The sequence below is a fragment of the Chiloscyllium plagiosum genome, unplaced genomic scaffold, assembly GCF_037043375.1.
Source record: "Chiloscyllium plagiosum isolate Xiang-an unplaced genomic scaffold, Cpla_swu_hap1 HiC_scaffold_31, whole genome shotgun sequence".
NCBI classification, from domain to species: domain Eukaryota; kingdom Metazoa; phylum Chordata; class Chondrichthyes; order Orectolobiformes; family Hemiscylliidae; genus Chiloscyllium; species Chiloscyllium plagiosum.
Genome location: NW_028270169.1, coordinates 50,872,940 through 50,890,227, shown reverse-complemented (window position 1 = coordinate 50,890,227; position 17,288 = coordinate 50,872,940). Strand labels below are relative to the sequence as shown.

The 17,288-nt window shown below is 41.2% G+C and overlaps 1 protein-coding gene across 3 annotated transcripts in view; it reads left to right on the top strand.

Annotated features, from left to right (window-relative positions):
• The window catches only part of LOC122564151 (AP-2 complex subunit beta), a 318,942-nt gene that overhangs the window by 160,233 nt on the left and 141,421 nt on the right, over window positions 1-17,288 (top strand). For 2 of the 3 annotated variants that reach the window (XM_087977536.1, XM_087977537.1), the window contains 2 exons: window positions 13,726-13,767; window positions 14,740-14,886. In XM_087977536.1, coding sequence (XP_087833662.1) covers window positions 13,726-13,767; window positions 14,740-14,886 — 189 coding nt within the window. The remainder of the gene's footprint in view (window positions 1-13,725; window positions 13,768-14,739; window positions 14,887-17,288) is intronic. The other variant, XM_087977539.1, reaches the window with a different exon arrangement.

Here is a 17,288-nt window from a genome sequence, read left to right as displayed (position 1 = left end):
TTCTGTAATGCTGAACTTTTTATTTTAAAAATTTATTCCTAAGATCCTGGTCTTGGGTTCTTTTGTACCTAAAATGGCGCCCTGAGTGGCAACTTTGTAAACTTTTTAGTGCATTCATGAGTACATGTGACAATAAATCTAATTCTTATTCTAATTCAAATGGAAGATGGTAGGTTTCAGGGACAAGGAGCTCAAGAGAGTCTCCTTCATCCAAAGTAATTGGTATATAAAGAAAGAAGCTCACTGAGAATACTGTCAACAATGAGTTGGCCGTAGTGAGCAAATGGCAATTATGTCTATTGTGTAATTTAGCATATGAATCAGGCATATGGCACTGCTTTGTTTGATGGCTAAGACAATCCATAAGGACCCTTAACAATTTTTATAGATGCATTATGGAAAGCATTCTATCTGGATGCTTACAGCTTGGTACAGTGGCTGCTGTTGTGCAGGACCATTAAAAAAAACTACAGAAAGTTGTGAACACAGCTCAGTCTATCACGCAAGCCAACCTTCCATCCATTGTCTCCATCTACACTTCTCGTTGCTGTGGAAAGGCCATCAACATCATCAAAGGCCCCTCCCACCCCGGTTATACTCTCTTACAACCTTTTCTGTCAGGCAGAAGAATCAAACGCTTAACCACGTGTACCAACAAGTTAAAGAACCCCGCTGTTATTAGTCTTCTGAACGGACCTCTCGAATTCCAAATCTAATATAGATCTTGCTTTTTGTGTACCTTCTTGCAGCCATAACTTGGTATTCTTTGCTCCGTTCTGTCATTCAGTGATCTTTGTATGGTATGATTTGCGTGTATTGCATGGAAAACTAAACTTTTCACTGTACCTAGATACATGTGACAATAATAAATCAAATCAAACGTGCATGACATTTAAGATTAAGTGCATAGTTTAAGCCCTATAAAACCTGCTTTGGAGACCTGTATTTGCTTGGATTATTGGTGCTTTGTGGCTTTAATATATAATTTTCTGTTTACTAATTTGGTAAAATGCATTGTCTCTATCTTTTGTCCTAACGTTGCTTTTTTTTTCTCCTTTCTTCTATTCCTTCCTTGCTCATAACTAACATATTACTTCTCTGAATTGAGATGGGAGACGCAGAACGGGTAATGCATTTCAATCTGTTACATCAATGCTTTCCATCACTGTCACCATTCATCACTTCAGCAATGCTCTATTGGTTGGTCACTCGGCTCACATTGAGTCAATGCAAATACTTCGCATTTGCAATTTTTCTCATTGATAATTCCCACATCTGAGTGTTGATAATACTTTAGCAGGGTGCCATGTGGTAGGACCAAATAGACCAGACCAATCTTCGTTCCAGTTTTAAGCCAATCATCCCTTAGCATTTTCTGTCATTCAGTATATTATGCTTGATTGGTAGGTTAACTCCACTTACCCATTCAATTCTTTAACCAATATACTTTTGCCTAACAAAAATCCAACAATCGCACAGTTTTAAAATTTCTAGCTGACTCAGCACAGCCTCAACAGCATTTTGGGGTGAGAGTTCTTCATTTCCATTAATTCTTGAATGTAATAGTGTCTCCTAATATCACCCTGAAGAGCCAAGCTCTGATTTCTGAAGGTGATGATTACTTGTTCCAGACTCCCCTGCTAGAAACACGAGTTTGTCACCTCTAACTTTTTCATTACATTACCTTTTGCTCCTCTATAAAAGTCTGTGAAACCTGTCCTCATTTTAATACTCTGTTCCTCTCTTGTTCCCATTGAATACACAAACTTCACAGTTCACTGGATAAGCATCAAGGTTGGGAAATGAGTTTTCTTATTTCTGTCTCCAGCCTGAAAGATATTGAAACCAGTTGCAGGTCCCCGAGTGCTGCTGGTCTGCTGGGACTGGCCAAGTTGGTGCATATTGAACTTGGTGGAATATATAATTGATTTAAAAATAAAATGCTTTTAGACTTTTGACAGACATCCTTTGTACAATTTGCTTTGCGGTTCTATGAAGTGCGGTTCTTGATTAAACTTAAAATATAAGCCATAGCTATTAATTTAACCTGCGTCAGTGTTTGTAGGGGAATAAGACGGTGTTATTTTCTGGGTCTGTAGATTGTGAAGGAGCAAAAATGGCCTTTGCAGTGGTATGTACTTCTTGTCAGATGTGAGAGTTTAAAAGGAATTTAAGGGTCACTGCGGATTATATCTGCCATAGATGCTGTTGGATGCAAATCTTATCAGATCGAGTGGATCGGTTGGAGAGACAAATAGAAGCGATGAGGGATTTGCAACAGCTACAGTATGTGATGGATGGCAGTTATAGGAAGGGGGAAAGTCTCAGATACAGTCACATAGATGGGTTAACTCCAGGAAGGGTAAGAGAGATAGGCAGCTAGTGCAGGAGTCTTTTGTGGATATACCCATTTCAAACAGCGTAGGGGGTGATGGATTCTCAGGGGAACGTAGCACAAACAGCCAAGTTTCTGGTATTGAGACTGGCTCTAATGCAACGAGGGGTACGTCGGCTTCCAAGAGATCAAGTGTGTTAGGGGATTCTGTAGTCCGAGGTACAGGCAGACGTTTCTGTGGCCAGCAGAGAAAAGGCAGAATGGTGTGTTGTTTCCCTGGTGCCAGGATCAAGGATGTCTCAGAGAAGGTGCAGAATGTTCTCATGGGGGAGAGGGGCCAGCAGGAGGTCATTGTCCACATTGGAACCAATGACATTGGAAGGGAAAAGGTTGAGACTCTGAAGGAGGATTTCAGAGAGGTAGAATTTTAAAAAGGAGGTCCTCAAGGTTAGTAATATCTGGATTTCTCCCAGTGCTACGAGCGAGTGAGGGCAGGAATAGGAGGATAGAGCAGATGAATGCATGGCTGAGGAGCTGGTGTATGGGAGAAGGATTCACATTTTTGGATCATTGGAATCTCTATTTGGGTAGATGTGACCTGTACACAAAGGACGGATTGCACCTAAATTAGAAGGGGACTAATATACTGGCAGGGAAATTTGCTTGGGAGGATTTAAACTAGTAAGGTGGGGGGGGTGGGACCCAGGAAGATAGTGAGGAAAGAGATCAATCTGAGAGTGGTGGGCCTGTGGAATTCATTGCCACAGAGTGCAGTGGAGGCCGGGACGCTAAATGTCTTCAAGGCAGAAATTGATAAATTCTTGATGTCACAAGGAATTAAGGGCTGTGGGGAGAATGCGGGTAAGTGGAGTTGAAATGCCCATCAGCCATGATTGAATGGCGGAGTGGACTCGATGGGCCGAATGACCTTACTTCCGCTCCTATGTCTTATGGTCTTATGGGTACAGCTGAGAATAGAAGTGAGTCAAACAGTCAGGGCAGGCAGGGACAAGGTAGGACTAATAAATTAAACTGCATTTATTTCAATGCAAGGGGCCTAACAGGGAAGGCAGATGAACTTAGGGCATGGTTAGGAACATGGGACTGGGATGTCATAGCAATTACAGAAACATGGCTCAAGGATGGGCAGGGCTGGCAGCTTAATGTTCCAGGATACAAATGCTACAGGAAGGACAGAAAGGGAGGCAAAAGAGGAGGGGGAGTGGCATTTTTGATGAGGGATAGCATTACAGCTGTGCTAAGGGAGGATATTCCCGGAAATACATCCAGGGATGTTATTTGGGTGGAACTGAGAAATAAGAAAGGGATGATCACCTTATTGGGATTGTATTATAGACCCCCAATAGTCAGAGGGAGATTGAGAAACAAATTTGTAAGGAGATCTCAGCTATCTGTAAGAATAATAGGATGGTTATGGTCAGGGATTTTAACTTTCCAAACATAGACTGGGACTGCCCTAGTGTTAAAGGTTTAGATGGAGAGGAATTTCTTAAGTGTGTGCAAGACAATTTTATGATTCAGTATGTGGATGTACCTACTAGAGAAGGTGCAAAACTTCACCTACTCTTGGGAAATAAGGCAGGGCAGGTGACTGAGGTGTCTGTGGGGGAGCACTTTGGGGCCAGCGACCATAAATTCTATTCGTTTTAAAATAGTGATGGAAAAGGATAGACCAGATCTAAAAGTTGAAGTTCTAAATTGGAGAAAGGCCAATTTTGACGGTATTAGGCAAGAACTTTCAAAAGCTGATTGGAGGCAGATGTTCGCAGGTAAAGGGACAGCTGGAAAATGGGAAGCCTTCAGAAATGAGATAACAAGTATCCAGAGAAAGTATATTCCTGTCAGGGTGAAAGGGAAGGCTGGTAACTATAGGGAATGCTGGATGACTAAAGAAATTGAGGGTTTGGTTAAGAAAAAGAAGGAAGCATATGTCAGGTATAGACAGGATAGATCGAGTGAATCCTTAGAAAGAGTATAAAGAAAGTAGGAGTATACTTAAGAGGGAAATCAGGAGGGCAAAATGGGGTCATGAGATAGTTTGGCAAATAGAATTAAGGAGAATCCAAAGGGGTTTTACAAATATATTAAGGACAAAAGGGTAACTAGGGAGAGAATAGGGCCCCTCAAAGATCAGCAAGGCGGCCTTTGTGTGGAGTCACAGAAAATGGGGGAGATACTAAATGAATATTTTGCATCAGTATTTACTGTGGAAAAGGATATGGAAGATATAGACTGTAGGGAAATAGATGGTGACATCTTGCAAAATGTCCATATTACAGAGGAGGAAGTGCTGGATGTCTTGAAACAGTTAAAGGTGGATAAATCCCCAGGACCTGATCAGGTGTACCCTAGAACTCTGTGAGAAGCTAGAGCAATGATTGCTGGACCTCTTGCTGAGATATTTATATCATCGATAGTCACAGGTGAGGTGCCGGAAGACTGGAGGTTGGCAAACGTGATGCCACTGTTTAAGAAGGGTGGTAAGGACAAGCCAGGGAACTACAGACCAGTGAGCCTGACCTCGGTGGTGGGCAAGTTGTTGGAGGGAATCCTGAGGGACAGGATGTACATGTATTTGGAAGGGCAAGGACTGATTCGGGATAGTCAGCATAGCTTTGTGCGTGGGAAATCATGCCTCACAAACTTGATTGAGTTTTTTGAAGAAGTAACAAAGAAGATTGATGAGTGCAGAGCAGTAGATGTGATCTATATGGACTTCAGTAAGGCGTTTGACAAGGTTCCCTAAGGGAGACTGATCAGCAAGGTTAGATCTCATGGAATACAGGGAGAACTAGCCATTTGGATACAGAACTGGCTCAAAGGTAGAAGACAGAGGGTGGTGGTGGAGGGTTGTTTGTCAGACTGGAGGCCTGTGACCAGTGGAGTGCCACAAGGATCGGTGCTGGGCCCTCTACTTTTTGTCATTTACATAAATGATTTGGATGCGAGCAGAAGAGATACAGTTAGTAAGTTTGCAGATGACACCAAAATTGGAGGTGTAGTGGACAGCGAAGAGGGTTACCTCAGATTACTACAGGATCTTGACCAGATGGGCTGAGAAGTGGCAGATGGAGTTTAATTCAGATCAATGCGAGGTGCTGCATTTTGGGAAAGCAAATCTTAGCAGGACTTAATACACTTAATGGTAAGGTCCTAAGGAGTGTTGCTGAACAAAGAGACCTTGGAGTGCAGGTTCATAGCTCCTTGAAAGTGGAGTCGCAGGTAAATAGGATAATGAAGAAGGCGTTTGGTATGCTTTCCTTTATTGTTCAGAGTATTGAGTACAGGAGTTGGGAGGTCATGTTGCGGCGGTACAGGACATTGGTTAGGCCACTGTTGGAATGTTGCGTGCAATTCTGGTCTCCTTCCTATAGGAAAGATGTTGTGAAACTTGAAAGGGTTCAGAAAAGATTTACAAAGATGTTGCCAGGGTTGGAGCTGCAGGGAGAGGCTGAACAGGTTGGGGCTGTTTTCCCTGGAACATCGGAGGCTGAGGGGTGACCTTATAGAGGTTTACAAAATTATGAGGGGCATGGTTAGGATAAATAGGTAAAGTCTTTTCCCTGGGGTTGGGGAGTCCAGAACTAGAGGGCATAGGTTTAGGGTGAGAGGGGAAAGATATAAAAGAGACCTAAGGGGTAACCTTTTCACGCAGAGGGTGGTACGTGTATGGAATGAGCTGCCAGAGGAAGTGGTGGAGGCTGGTACAATTGCAACATTTAGAAGGCATTTGGATGGGTATATGAACAGGAAGGGTTTGGAGGGATATGGGCCGGCTGCTGGCAAGTGGGACTATATTGGGTTGGGATATCTGGTCGGCGTGAACAGGTTGGACCGAAGGGTCTGTTTCCGTGCTGCACATCTCTCTGACTCTGTGACTCTAAGTCCTGATGGATAATTCTTTTCCACTCACTCTTTCTACCCCCCCCTCCCCCTCTTCACCCTCCTTTTTCCTCTGTTCACCCTTTCTATTTCCCCCTCTTGTTCCCCACTTGCCCCTGTCTATCTCCTCCCCCTCTCCCCTTTCACTTCTCGCCCATCTCTCTCTCTCACACACCCCCATTCATTTTCTTTGGGTTTAAAGTACGTTGCAATGAATTATTTTAATTTCTTATAAATGTAGTTGATAGATCAGTTCAACTTCACACACTGGGCTTTGAAGGCAGCCAAAGTTGGATAAATTTGTGCAAGTATTGCCATCCCCCTTCTCCTCCTCACAACCTCAGTCATTTCCCTAATCTTCCTCCTCTTTTGTCTGCTTCTGTTTCACACCTCATTCTTCCTTTCTTGATTTCTTCCTCCTTCGCCCCCATTTACCTTTGCCCTTGCTAGATACTGTGCTCGGTCTTATTTTGAAGAAAATGTTATCTTGCATTTGATGCTTGGTTATATGAATCTTCTACTGTTGCATTCAATACTGTTGCATTTAAGTAAGGATCTGCTGAAGCAGCCTACTCTTCAACAGTATTCAGAAATTGGAGCTGTTTTGACACCAGCGTACTTTCCTGTTCTGCATCAGTATTTTATCATTGTCTAATTGCTCTTACTGTTTCCTACTCTGGTCATGTTAGTTGCATGATGGTGTGGAAAATTGTTGCTGCTTGTACTTTAATTGAAGTGCAGAAGTGTATTTTTTGATGAAGCAATGGAAGTAAATGGTTCCCACTAGAAGTTAGCAAGGCAATAAGGGCCTGACTGAACAGACGTGGTAAAATATAGGAATCAAAATGGTTTATCTCAAACTAATTAATTAAAAAGTAAACTGATTCTATTCTATGTATATGTATTGGAATATTTTTAATGTAGCTGTAACCTGAAAAATGATTGGCAGGCTTTAATGTGGTGTGATGTACAGTAGCATTTGCATCAGTGTGGAACCCATGAGAGCCCGGCATCACTATAAAACTTGACATGATGTCTCTTAGAATCATAGAATCCCTGCAGCGTGGGTCTACACCTACGCTCCGAAGAGCATCCCACCCTGACCCAACCCCGTACTCTCTCCCTGTAACCCTGCATTTTCCATAGCTAATCCACCTAGCGTGCATATCCCTAGACACTAGGGGAAATTTAGCATGGCTAATCCACCTAACCTATACATCTTTTGTTTCCTAAGCCCTAGTGTACTAAGGGCCCTGTAGTAATTGCTATATGAATAAGATATTTTTAAGGTGCGAGGAGAAAGATTTGAAAAAGTCATGTGGGTCAATTTTTCTCTACAGTGTGTGGTTCGTGTGTGGGATGAACTTCCAGAGGGTGTGGGTACAGTTACAATGTTTAAAAAGGCATTTGGATAAGTACATGAATGAGAAATATTTGGAGGGAAATGGGCCAAGCGCAGGTAGGTGGGCCTAATTTAGTTTGGGATTATGGTCAGCATGGACTGGTTGGACAGAAAGTCTGTTTCCATGCTGTATGACTCTATGAGATACAAACAAGGGCAGGAGTAGGCTATTCAGCCCCTGCTTACACATGCAAATACATAATCACTGATCAGATTACAACCTCAAATCCAAATTCCTACCTATCCCAGATAACCGCCCAGCTTGACAATAATCCATCCGCCTCTGCCTTTCACACTTGATCTTTGACTTCCTAGTGTCTGCTTGCACTTCCGCCGGTTTCCTCCCACAGTCCAAATATGTGCAGGTTATTTAGATTGGCTGTGCTATATTGCCCCATACAGTCCGGGGATGTGCAAGCTAGCTGGATTAGCCATGGTAATTACGGGGTTATGGCGATAGCACAGGATTCTGTTCTGAAGGTCAGTGTGGACTCAATGGCCAAATGGCCTCGTTCAATACTGTAGGGTTTCGATGAGAACATCAAAAAATGGCATTACTCATGAAAACTGTGGGCCTGTTCTTTGTTTGTTCCTTCATAAATCCTAGTAAATGGCAGCTTATGTCATAAGTATAATTGCCACATTTTTTTTTAAATTTGGGAGTGCTGCAGCTTGATGGATATGGTTGCATTTCTTGTGTGCTACCGGCATGAATAGCTATTGATGCCCAAGCTCCTGATACCTTTTATATAAAGTTTCTTTACTATTGTATGATAAAGTTAATCTGTTCCCATATTTGTTAAAAACTCTTGAAACTCAAAATGGTGTTTTGCTGTCCCCTATTATCCTCACTACAATGTTTCACATCTTAAATGCTCAGATACATTGAACGACCACGTGCCCTTCAAAATGAGGCTCTGTAAAATCCTGTCTCCCCATTGTAGCATCCTATTGCGTTCTGAGCATTAAAAGGATCTGCTGTACTGTAGGACCTGACTGCTGTTGCTCCAATCTGTTGTTGAATGACTTAGTGTTTAGAGTTAATTTTGTCTATCTTACAACCCATTACCCGACAGCTGCTGTCACCTGCTGAGCTTGTAATAGTTCTTCCGTTTTATCAACTTTTGTTTAGCTACTGTATGGAATTCATGTCAACAATTTGCTGTTCTTGACTGAAGTCCATTTTTTTACCTCAATCTTGTGACAATCAAAATTGCCATAGTTTTCCTGTCTCGTGATTAATTCTGCACCCCTCCTGGCTGTTCATTTCTGCAGGGATAACCCGGAAGAATGTGTTCTTCCACTGCTCCATTCTCTCACTTCCCTTCCTCTCCTCCCCCCCCACCACCACCCCGATGGAAAATCCTATCCCATGCCCTAATCCTGAGCATACATCCTTCTCCAGTTTATCTTTAATCTCTGCTTGTCCTGTCTCAGAATTCATTTTGGTCTTGAGACTCAAAAACGTGTTTCCATCTGGCTTCAAGGAACTAACAGAGTGTGGGAATAAAGGGTAGTAATTTTCAATGGCAGAAGATGATAATAGACAGTAATCCTGTCCATTACTGAAATCACCTACCTCTACCTCTACAACATTGCTCTTCTTTGTTTCGCTTCAACTTATTTGCTGCTGAAACCCTTATCCAAGACTATGTTGCCTTCCAACACTATTCAGTCTATCTCTTTCGCCCTCCATAAACCTGAGCTCATTGAAATCCCATTCGCAGTTGTGCTTTGTAAGTGAATCGACTCTTAGAGTCATGGAGATGTACAGCACGGAAACAGACCCTGCAGTTCAACCTGTGCACGCCGACCAGATATCCCAACCCAATCTAGTCCCACCTGCCAGCACCCGGCCCATATCCCTCCAAACCCTTCCTATTCATCTACACATCCAAATGCCTCTTAAATGTTGCAATTATACCAGCCTCCACCACTTCTTCTGGCAGCTCATTCCATACGCGTGCCACCCTCTGTGTGAAAAAGATGCCCCTTAGGTCTCTTTTATATCTTTCCCCTCTCACCCTAAACCTATGCCCTGGATAGGTTCTGGACGCCCCGACCCCAGGAAAAATTCCCATGCAAGTTTTCAAGTCTCTCAATGGTCTCACTCCTCTGCAACTGTAAAACATCCTTCAAGTGCTGCAATTTGCCGAGATCTGTACCCCTTCCAAGTCTGGACTCCTGCAGTTTTTATGTTGTTCCACCATTTGTAGCCAGGCTAAGCTTTCAAATTTCTGTGTAACTGAAGGTTGTTGGATGCCCTAACGTTATTGTGATTCCCCAGCTGGTAGATTCTGTATTTTTGTTACTGAATTAGTTGTAGAAATTCAAGTGTTTATAATCAGACAGCAGGAGTGAGCCCTCCTGCCTCTAAGCTTGCTCTACCATTTAATAAGGATCATAGCTGATCTGATTGTAACCTCAAATTCACAAATTCCTACCCACTCTTGAAAACCTTCCACCCACTGGCTTACCATCTATCTATTTGTATCCACCTTTGTCTTAAAAAAAAATTCAAAGACTCTGCTTTCACCACCTTTTCAGGAAAATCACTTCTGAAGGTGAGGCAATGGACTAGTTATTCAAAGCCCAGGCTGAAGTTCTGCGGCAATGGGTTTGAACCCACTGTGGCAGATGGTGAAATCTGAATTCATGAAAAATCTTGAATGAAAAGCTGGTCTAATGGTGATTGCGTAAGCACTGCCGATCATCTGGTTTGCCAGTGTACCTTCAGGAAGGATATCTGCTGTTCTTGCTCGTCTCTTCTACATGTGACTCCAGACCCACAGCAATGTGACTCTTAACTGTCCTCTATGCAGTTAGGGATGGACAGTAAATGCTGGCCCAGCCAGCTATCTCACACGCCATGAACAATCTTTTGAAAAACTCAGTCTTCTGAGAGAAAATTTCATCTCGTCATTATTCTAAAATTTTACCTCATTTCTGTGACCTGTTCCTCTGAGACAGTGACCTCTAGTTCTAGATTATCACATAAAATGGAACATACTTTGCACATCCAATATGTCAAGGTCCCTCAGGATCTTGTATGTTTCAATAAGGTCATCTTTTACTTTTCTGAGCTTCACTGGACACAAACCGAGTCTGTCCTAGCTTACAAGACACCTACCCATTCTATGTATTAGTCGAGTAAGTTCTCTCTGAGCTGCTTTCTAAGCCTTTACATCCTCAATTAAGTTGACCAGTACTGTAGATATTTTCAGTCATCCAGTTTAGAAATGTTATGATACACCTCTGGAGAGGATTGGACTTAAATCTAGGCCTACTGTCTCACAGGTCTGGATACTACTATGGTGCCATGAGAGTCCTTGACCAGTTTTGTACAGTAACTCCCACTGTGGTGTCACCTGTGCCCTTTGTAACAAATATAACCTCCTATTTTAATATTTAATTTCCTTTGCAATAAGTGTATTACTGGCATTGAATATCATAAATACCACAGTTACACTGTTGTGTTATTATTGCTAGCTTGTGCAGCTGCTTTAAGTGAACTAAATCCACATCACTTGTAAAATGAGCCCCATATTTAATTTTTGAAACCTTACTATGTAGACCAGAGATCAGTAATGTCAGAACAAGATGGTATTGTCATCTGAGAAATTGTCTTCCTGTTTGTTCCAGTTGGATCCTCTTTCTAATCAGTGTTCATCCTGTGAATTGACTGAAAGCAGACCATTTTATGTGGTTTGAATTTTGTTTGATGAGATATGACCTTGTTTTATTTCTGTACACCCTGTCTGAAAGCCTCAAACACCTTCCAATGTTCTGGCACATCCACTTCAGCACTTTATTATTCACCAGTTGACTCTTGAGTGTAATATACATTAGACATAGATCATAGTTTATGAGATTGTACCCAGAATCCATTGAATACCGGTTTTACCTGACCATCTGTTAATTAAATCAAAATGTGGCATTTGAGACTTTGTTAGCTTATTGAATGCAGAGAAAATGTGTATTGTCTTGTTTTTTTCCTCATTAACAATTGTGGGCTCATTATGTCTGTGTACATTACATCTCCATTAAGGTGCTTTACGCATACACAAAAGCCTTTAGATAAAGACCACAGTTGTAATGTGAATGCAGCCTGATTCTGGATATTACCAACTTAACAGACAGGAAACAGAGTGAACTAAGCCTCTAGAGATAGCTTTAGGGGGAAACTTGATAATCACTTGGGAGAAAGAAGTCGAGGGAAATGCTGATGATGTTCACTGAGGCAGGATAGGAAAAGGTTAGTGTGCAACATTAACACTGGATCAAATGGCTGTTCTGTACTTTAAGTTTTGAGACTTCCTGTAGAACAGAATTTTATATTGTTTCAATGTAAAATGAGTTAGATTTCCATTTATCATGAAACCATTAATGCCCTCACAAAAATATTTACTAGGCATCTGATTCTGTTTGTTTAATACTATTGGCTGTGCATTATGTTGCAGTTTTCAAAGTTTATGTGGTATTCAGTTTTTTCCCCTAATTTTGTATCTCCCCTCCTGAAGGTGGTGGAATAGGCTAGCTCTAATCCCAAAGACACCTCTATTCCTCAAGTATCTTGCTAGAGTGGTTATTCCAGACAGTAAGCATATCAATTTTGAAGGGCATCATGCATTGAATCAATTTGTCGTCACACTGTTAATATACTTGCTATGGGAGTTTTTCACATGCCAGATATTTGATGGGTAGAGGTCAGTGAATATGGCTAAACATGGACTAAGGTTCAACTCTTGCTCCTGCAGAGATTGAATGCAATGTCACAAATACACCCACAATGAGACTGGCTAAATTAGTCATTCCAGATATCCATTTGGGATTTTCGGTAGTATCAACAGCAAATATTTACTGTCATCAATGTTGCAAAGCACAGGAGTAATATCCGATACTGAAGGCACAGCTAGCAGTGAGAGGTTGAAGAAACATTAGATGCACAGGAAACCCGAAATAGAGGAGCAAAGCTGGGTTGGGGAGTTGGAGGGCTGAAGTAATTTGCAGATATAGAGAAGGTTCAGAGCATATTGAAATTTGAACATAAGGATAGAATTTTAAATTCAACGCATTCTTTGACCTTGAGTCAATATGAATCAGAGGGTGAATGGACCTTGGTACAAGAGCAGCAGAGTTTTGGTTGAGCTGAGACTTGGTGTGAAAGATGTGGAGCATTGGAATAACTGAACTTGGTGATGGAAATCATACTGAGTCCCTGTTCCTGCGTGGCAGGACCTCTACACGCTTTCCATTGAAACTTTATGGGATCAACCGGAATTCTTCTTAAGTGGTTCACAATTGACTAGTGACAAGTATGGCAGTCTAAACTTAAAACATATTTGTGACTGATCTAGCAACATAACATCTTTGTTCTGCTGAGCGTGATGGAAAATGTAAATATCCCAGACTTTGAATGTCATGATGGAGTTCCACACTTCCTCATTGGCTCACATTATCTAGGTTATTTTAATAAATAAAATGGTCACTGAGCTTAGCAATTTTCCAAATTTTGATGAGAGAATTGCAGAGGAAGCAAATGCAGCATGAGCTCCCTGTACATTATTTTGTATGTCAGCATTTAAGAAGTGAGCACACAGTTGATCATTTGGATTCAACAAATTAAATTTAGAACTTTCCAAACATTGAGCTTTTTGAAATCTTTTTGTTCTGTTGTGCTTTTCCCCCGAATTGCTTTAATTGTCTTCAATGCTCTGGTCAATGCCATTGTCTGGTTTGCTGGAAATGAATACAGCTGGAATCTGAACTGTTCACCATCTTTTTCCTTTTGATTATTTCCTGCTTGGCTATCTTTAAACGTTTGCCTTGACAATGGAGGCTAAACTAAATTATCTGTCACCTACAATTCTCTCTCTCTCAGCATATCAGAAACCACGCTAATAAACGAGTGACAGCTTGCTTCAATCTGAAATAAATTGTAATTGGTGAAGATATGGAAGCTGTTTTTTTAATTAACTCATAAATGCATTTTTTCCTTCTTGCTGTGTATGCCCTCCTGCTTTTATGCCCTCTTGCTGTGTATGCCGTCTGCTTCCATTGATTCTCTGTATTCTGTATCTTTCAGCTTGGGGGCGATCTTGGCGGGCCTACTGGTGGGAGTCCAGCGGTGAGTCTTTCTCCTATAGTCACGTACAGATCACAATTGAAGATTGTAAGGGCTTTATTTGTTTTTACAATTTTCCCTCGTCAAGATGCTGACTTTTTCTGTGAGCATCTCCACCCCATTCCACTGGCAGTTTACCCAGCTATCCAGTTTTAGTGTCTGAACCCAGTCAGTGAGTGATAGCAGGCTTGTCACTGTGGGTGTTATCACATTGGAGTCGCATCCTGTGTTGCATGCATCTTTCAATAGTGGTGTGTGGATAATAGTAAAGAGTAGGAATCTTGCTGGGCACTCTACCCCTCACACATCCTAACATTTGGTGTTGATTTGCTAGTATCCTATTCACCCCCTTGGCCTGGCATAACAAGTCCCAAATATTGGTTAGGGAAAAATTCCTTTAATATGAAGTCATTCGTATTACATTGAATGTACAACATAGTAACAGGCCATTCGGCCTAACCAGTGAATGCTGGTGTTTATTGTATATGGAAGCCACCCACCACCCTCCTTCATCTAACCCAATCAGCAGCTTTACCTTTTCGTGCTTACTTAGTTTCAGCAATGTATGGAATTTACAAACGTTAAGAGTGAGCAAGGGAGATGTAAGTTTCTGCAAAGTTTCACATCATATGATGAACAGGAGTAAAGCACTAGCCTCTTATCGATATCTACTTCTTCAAAGCCCTCAGCAGCTTGTTTTTGCCATCATCGTCACTGTTGGACAAATTCAGTATCGTGTATAACAATTTTCCCTTAGAACTATTCCAAGCAAATCAGAGACAAATGTAATTTAGCTTGAAGTACTATCATAAATGCAAAGGTATGTAAATAAAATGTCTATTTAAAGATGTGTTTATCCAACCAATTTGTTCTCTTCATTTCTAAAGTGGACCAGTTGGAGTGATTGAGTACTGGTATGTATTGTTTTGTACTCGATTGCTCCCATCGTTAAATGTTCATATGTTTTTGTTACAGGTCGGTCAAAGCTTTATACCATCTTCAGTGCCAACTACATTTGGGCCCTCACCAACCCCTGCTGTGCCGAGCAGCGGCCTGAGTGATCTGTTTGAACTCTCAACTGGAATTGGAATGGCAGCCGGCGGCTATGTGGCTCCCAAAGCTGTAAGTGACATTGCTGATCTTAATGGCACAAAGAAAAATAGTTGGCTTCCTAATGTAACTGGAACCATTCATGGTAAATTATTTTCTCTTACATGACTTTTGTCTTCATTCATGCAATAACTGCTGAGGCCTGGAAGATTACAGAAGGCCGGTGCTACTAAATGCAGGTTTATTTGATATTGCACTTTCTTTTCATATACCATAAGGCCATAAAATATAGGAGCAGCATTAGGGCTTTCAGCCCATCAAGTCTGCTCTGCCATTCCATCATGGTCGTTAGGTTTCTCAATCCCACTCTCCTGCATTCTCTCAAGTCTTGATCCCCTTACTAATCAAGGACCCATTTATCTCTGGCTTAAATATACTCAATTACTTGGCCTCTGTAGCAGTGGGTTCCACAGATTAACTACCCTCAGGCTGAAGAAAATTCTCCTTTAATATGGCCATAATAACATGCTGTTTTTACTGTTTTTCACTGCATCTCCTTTTTCTCTTATCAGGGGTCTCATTGTTTGTATGGGAATACTGTATTGGTGCAATTCTGTGCACACTTTTTTCCAAAGCCTGTTTGACCTCCAATTAACCTGTATCTCCCAATAACTTCTTGCTGTTAATAAATGTAATGAAGGTTTCAAATTAATATTATCATATGTTTTCAAAAACAAAACAAGCCTACCTTCAACAATTGACCTCTTAACTGACCTGAGCAGGACTGAGCATTTATTCTTTTTGACCTTAAAGGGATATGTAGCTACAGCTTAGCAGAGTGACAACATTTTGAGTTGTCTGTTGATTTTTCTTACTGTCACACCAATTTTTTTATCCAGAGGAAGAGAACCAGTAATTTTCTGCTTATTTCATTCTGCCCTATAATTGGACTGCAAATAACAAATAAGCCTTTTAATTGATCTTGGGAAGTAATAATGATTAGACTTCCTGACCTTTCAGCAACACAGCAGGCCGCACACAGCTCCATCTTAGCAGCAGAATAATTCTTGCGCATTTTAATGCTCCTGCTCTTAGTGTGCTCAACTAACTGTGAACTGTGCTGCAGAAGATAGAATCGCAGAATGATGCATACAGAAGACCATTGGTACTGATGCTGATTAATCTGACATTATTGAAACAGTTTCTTCTTAGTCACTCTATCAAAGTCCTTTTGATTTTGAACACTTCAATCTCCCTTAACCTTCCTTGCTGCAAAAACAACCACTTCAGGAAGGTGAAGACCCATATCCCTGATGCAATTGTAGTAAAACCTCTACAGCCTATTGCAGGCTGTGACATCTTTCCTGAAAGCAAGGAGCTCAGAGTTGAGCGTAATACTGTAGTCGGAACTGATTCAGAGACTTACAAAGTTGCTTTGAACATAACTTGCTTTCGAACCTAAAACTTTTGTTTATAAAGACAAGCATTCCATATGCCGTTTGAACAGTCTTCTCAACTTGTCCTGCCACCTTCAGTGATTTGTGATCGTACACCCTTTGTCCTTGCAGAGCTTCAAATAGTCCCGGAATGTGTCATTTAAACTGCACTTGTCCAGTTCAGCTATCTGTTTTCTCCTGAAGTCTTCACTATCTTTTTCACTGTGGACTGTATTTCCAAGTTCAGTCTCTGAAACTTGTCTATTATGCACTGTATAGCCATGACCAAACCATCTCTACAGATCAGAAAGAACAGTGGACCTATTACAAAATCCTGCATACTTGTAATTTTCACTGCATACTTGTAATTTTCATATCAGTTCACAGCTATTCTCTGCTTTCTGTTTGCCAGCCTCACCTATGCTGTCAGTATCCCCTTATTCTCATGGGCTTTATCTTTACCAACATGTCCATTATTATAAACTCTTTGAAATTTGGCTTCACCAAATCCATGTTAAATGCCATTTACTAACCTAGTTTGCCATTTGACAATTCTGTGTTGGATTATTTTTCAGGATTTCCCCACCAACAGCTTTAGCACAGAAACAGCCTGTTTGGCCCAATTAATCCATGCTGAAGATTAGGCTCCACCCAAGCCTCATCTTATCCTTCCTCATTTAATCCTATCCTATCTGAAAATAACCCTCTGTTCCCTTCTCCCTCATATACTTCTGTAACCTCCCCTGAAAGTCCGTTAGGGCAATTTGCCTCAATTATTTTGCATGGTTATGATTTCTACATTCTCACTACTCTTTGAGTAAAGAATTTTCTTCTGGATTCCTTGTTTATTTTGGGCAGAAACTTGCTGCATAAATTCTCACCTAACTTCTGCATAATTTTGAAGCTTTCTATTAGATCATCCATCGTCTTCTGTCTTCAGGATCAAGGCTGTTTGCCCTTTTATGATGGGTATAAACTGAGTGCTGAGGTTATCAACTTTATAAAACGTTTTTTGTCCTCTCCAGTGCATCCAAATTC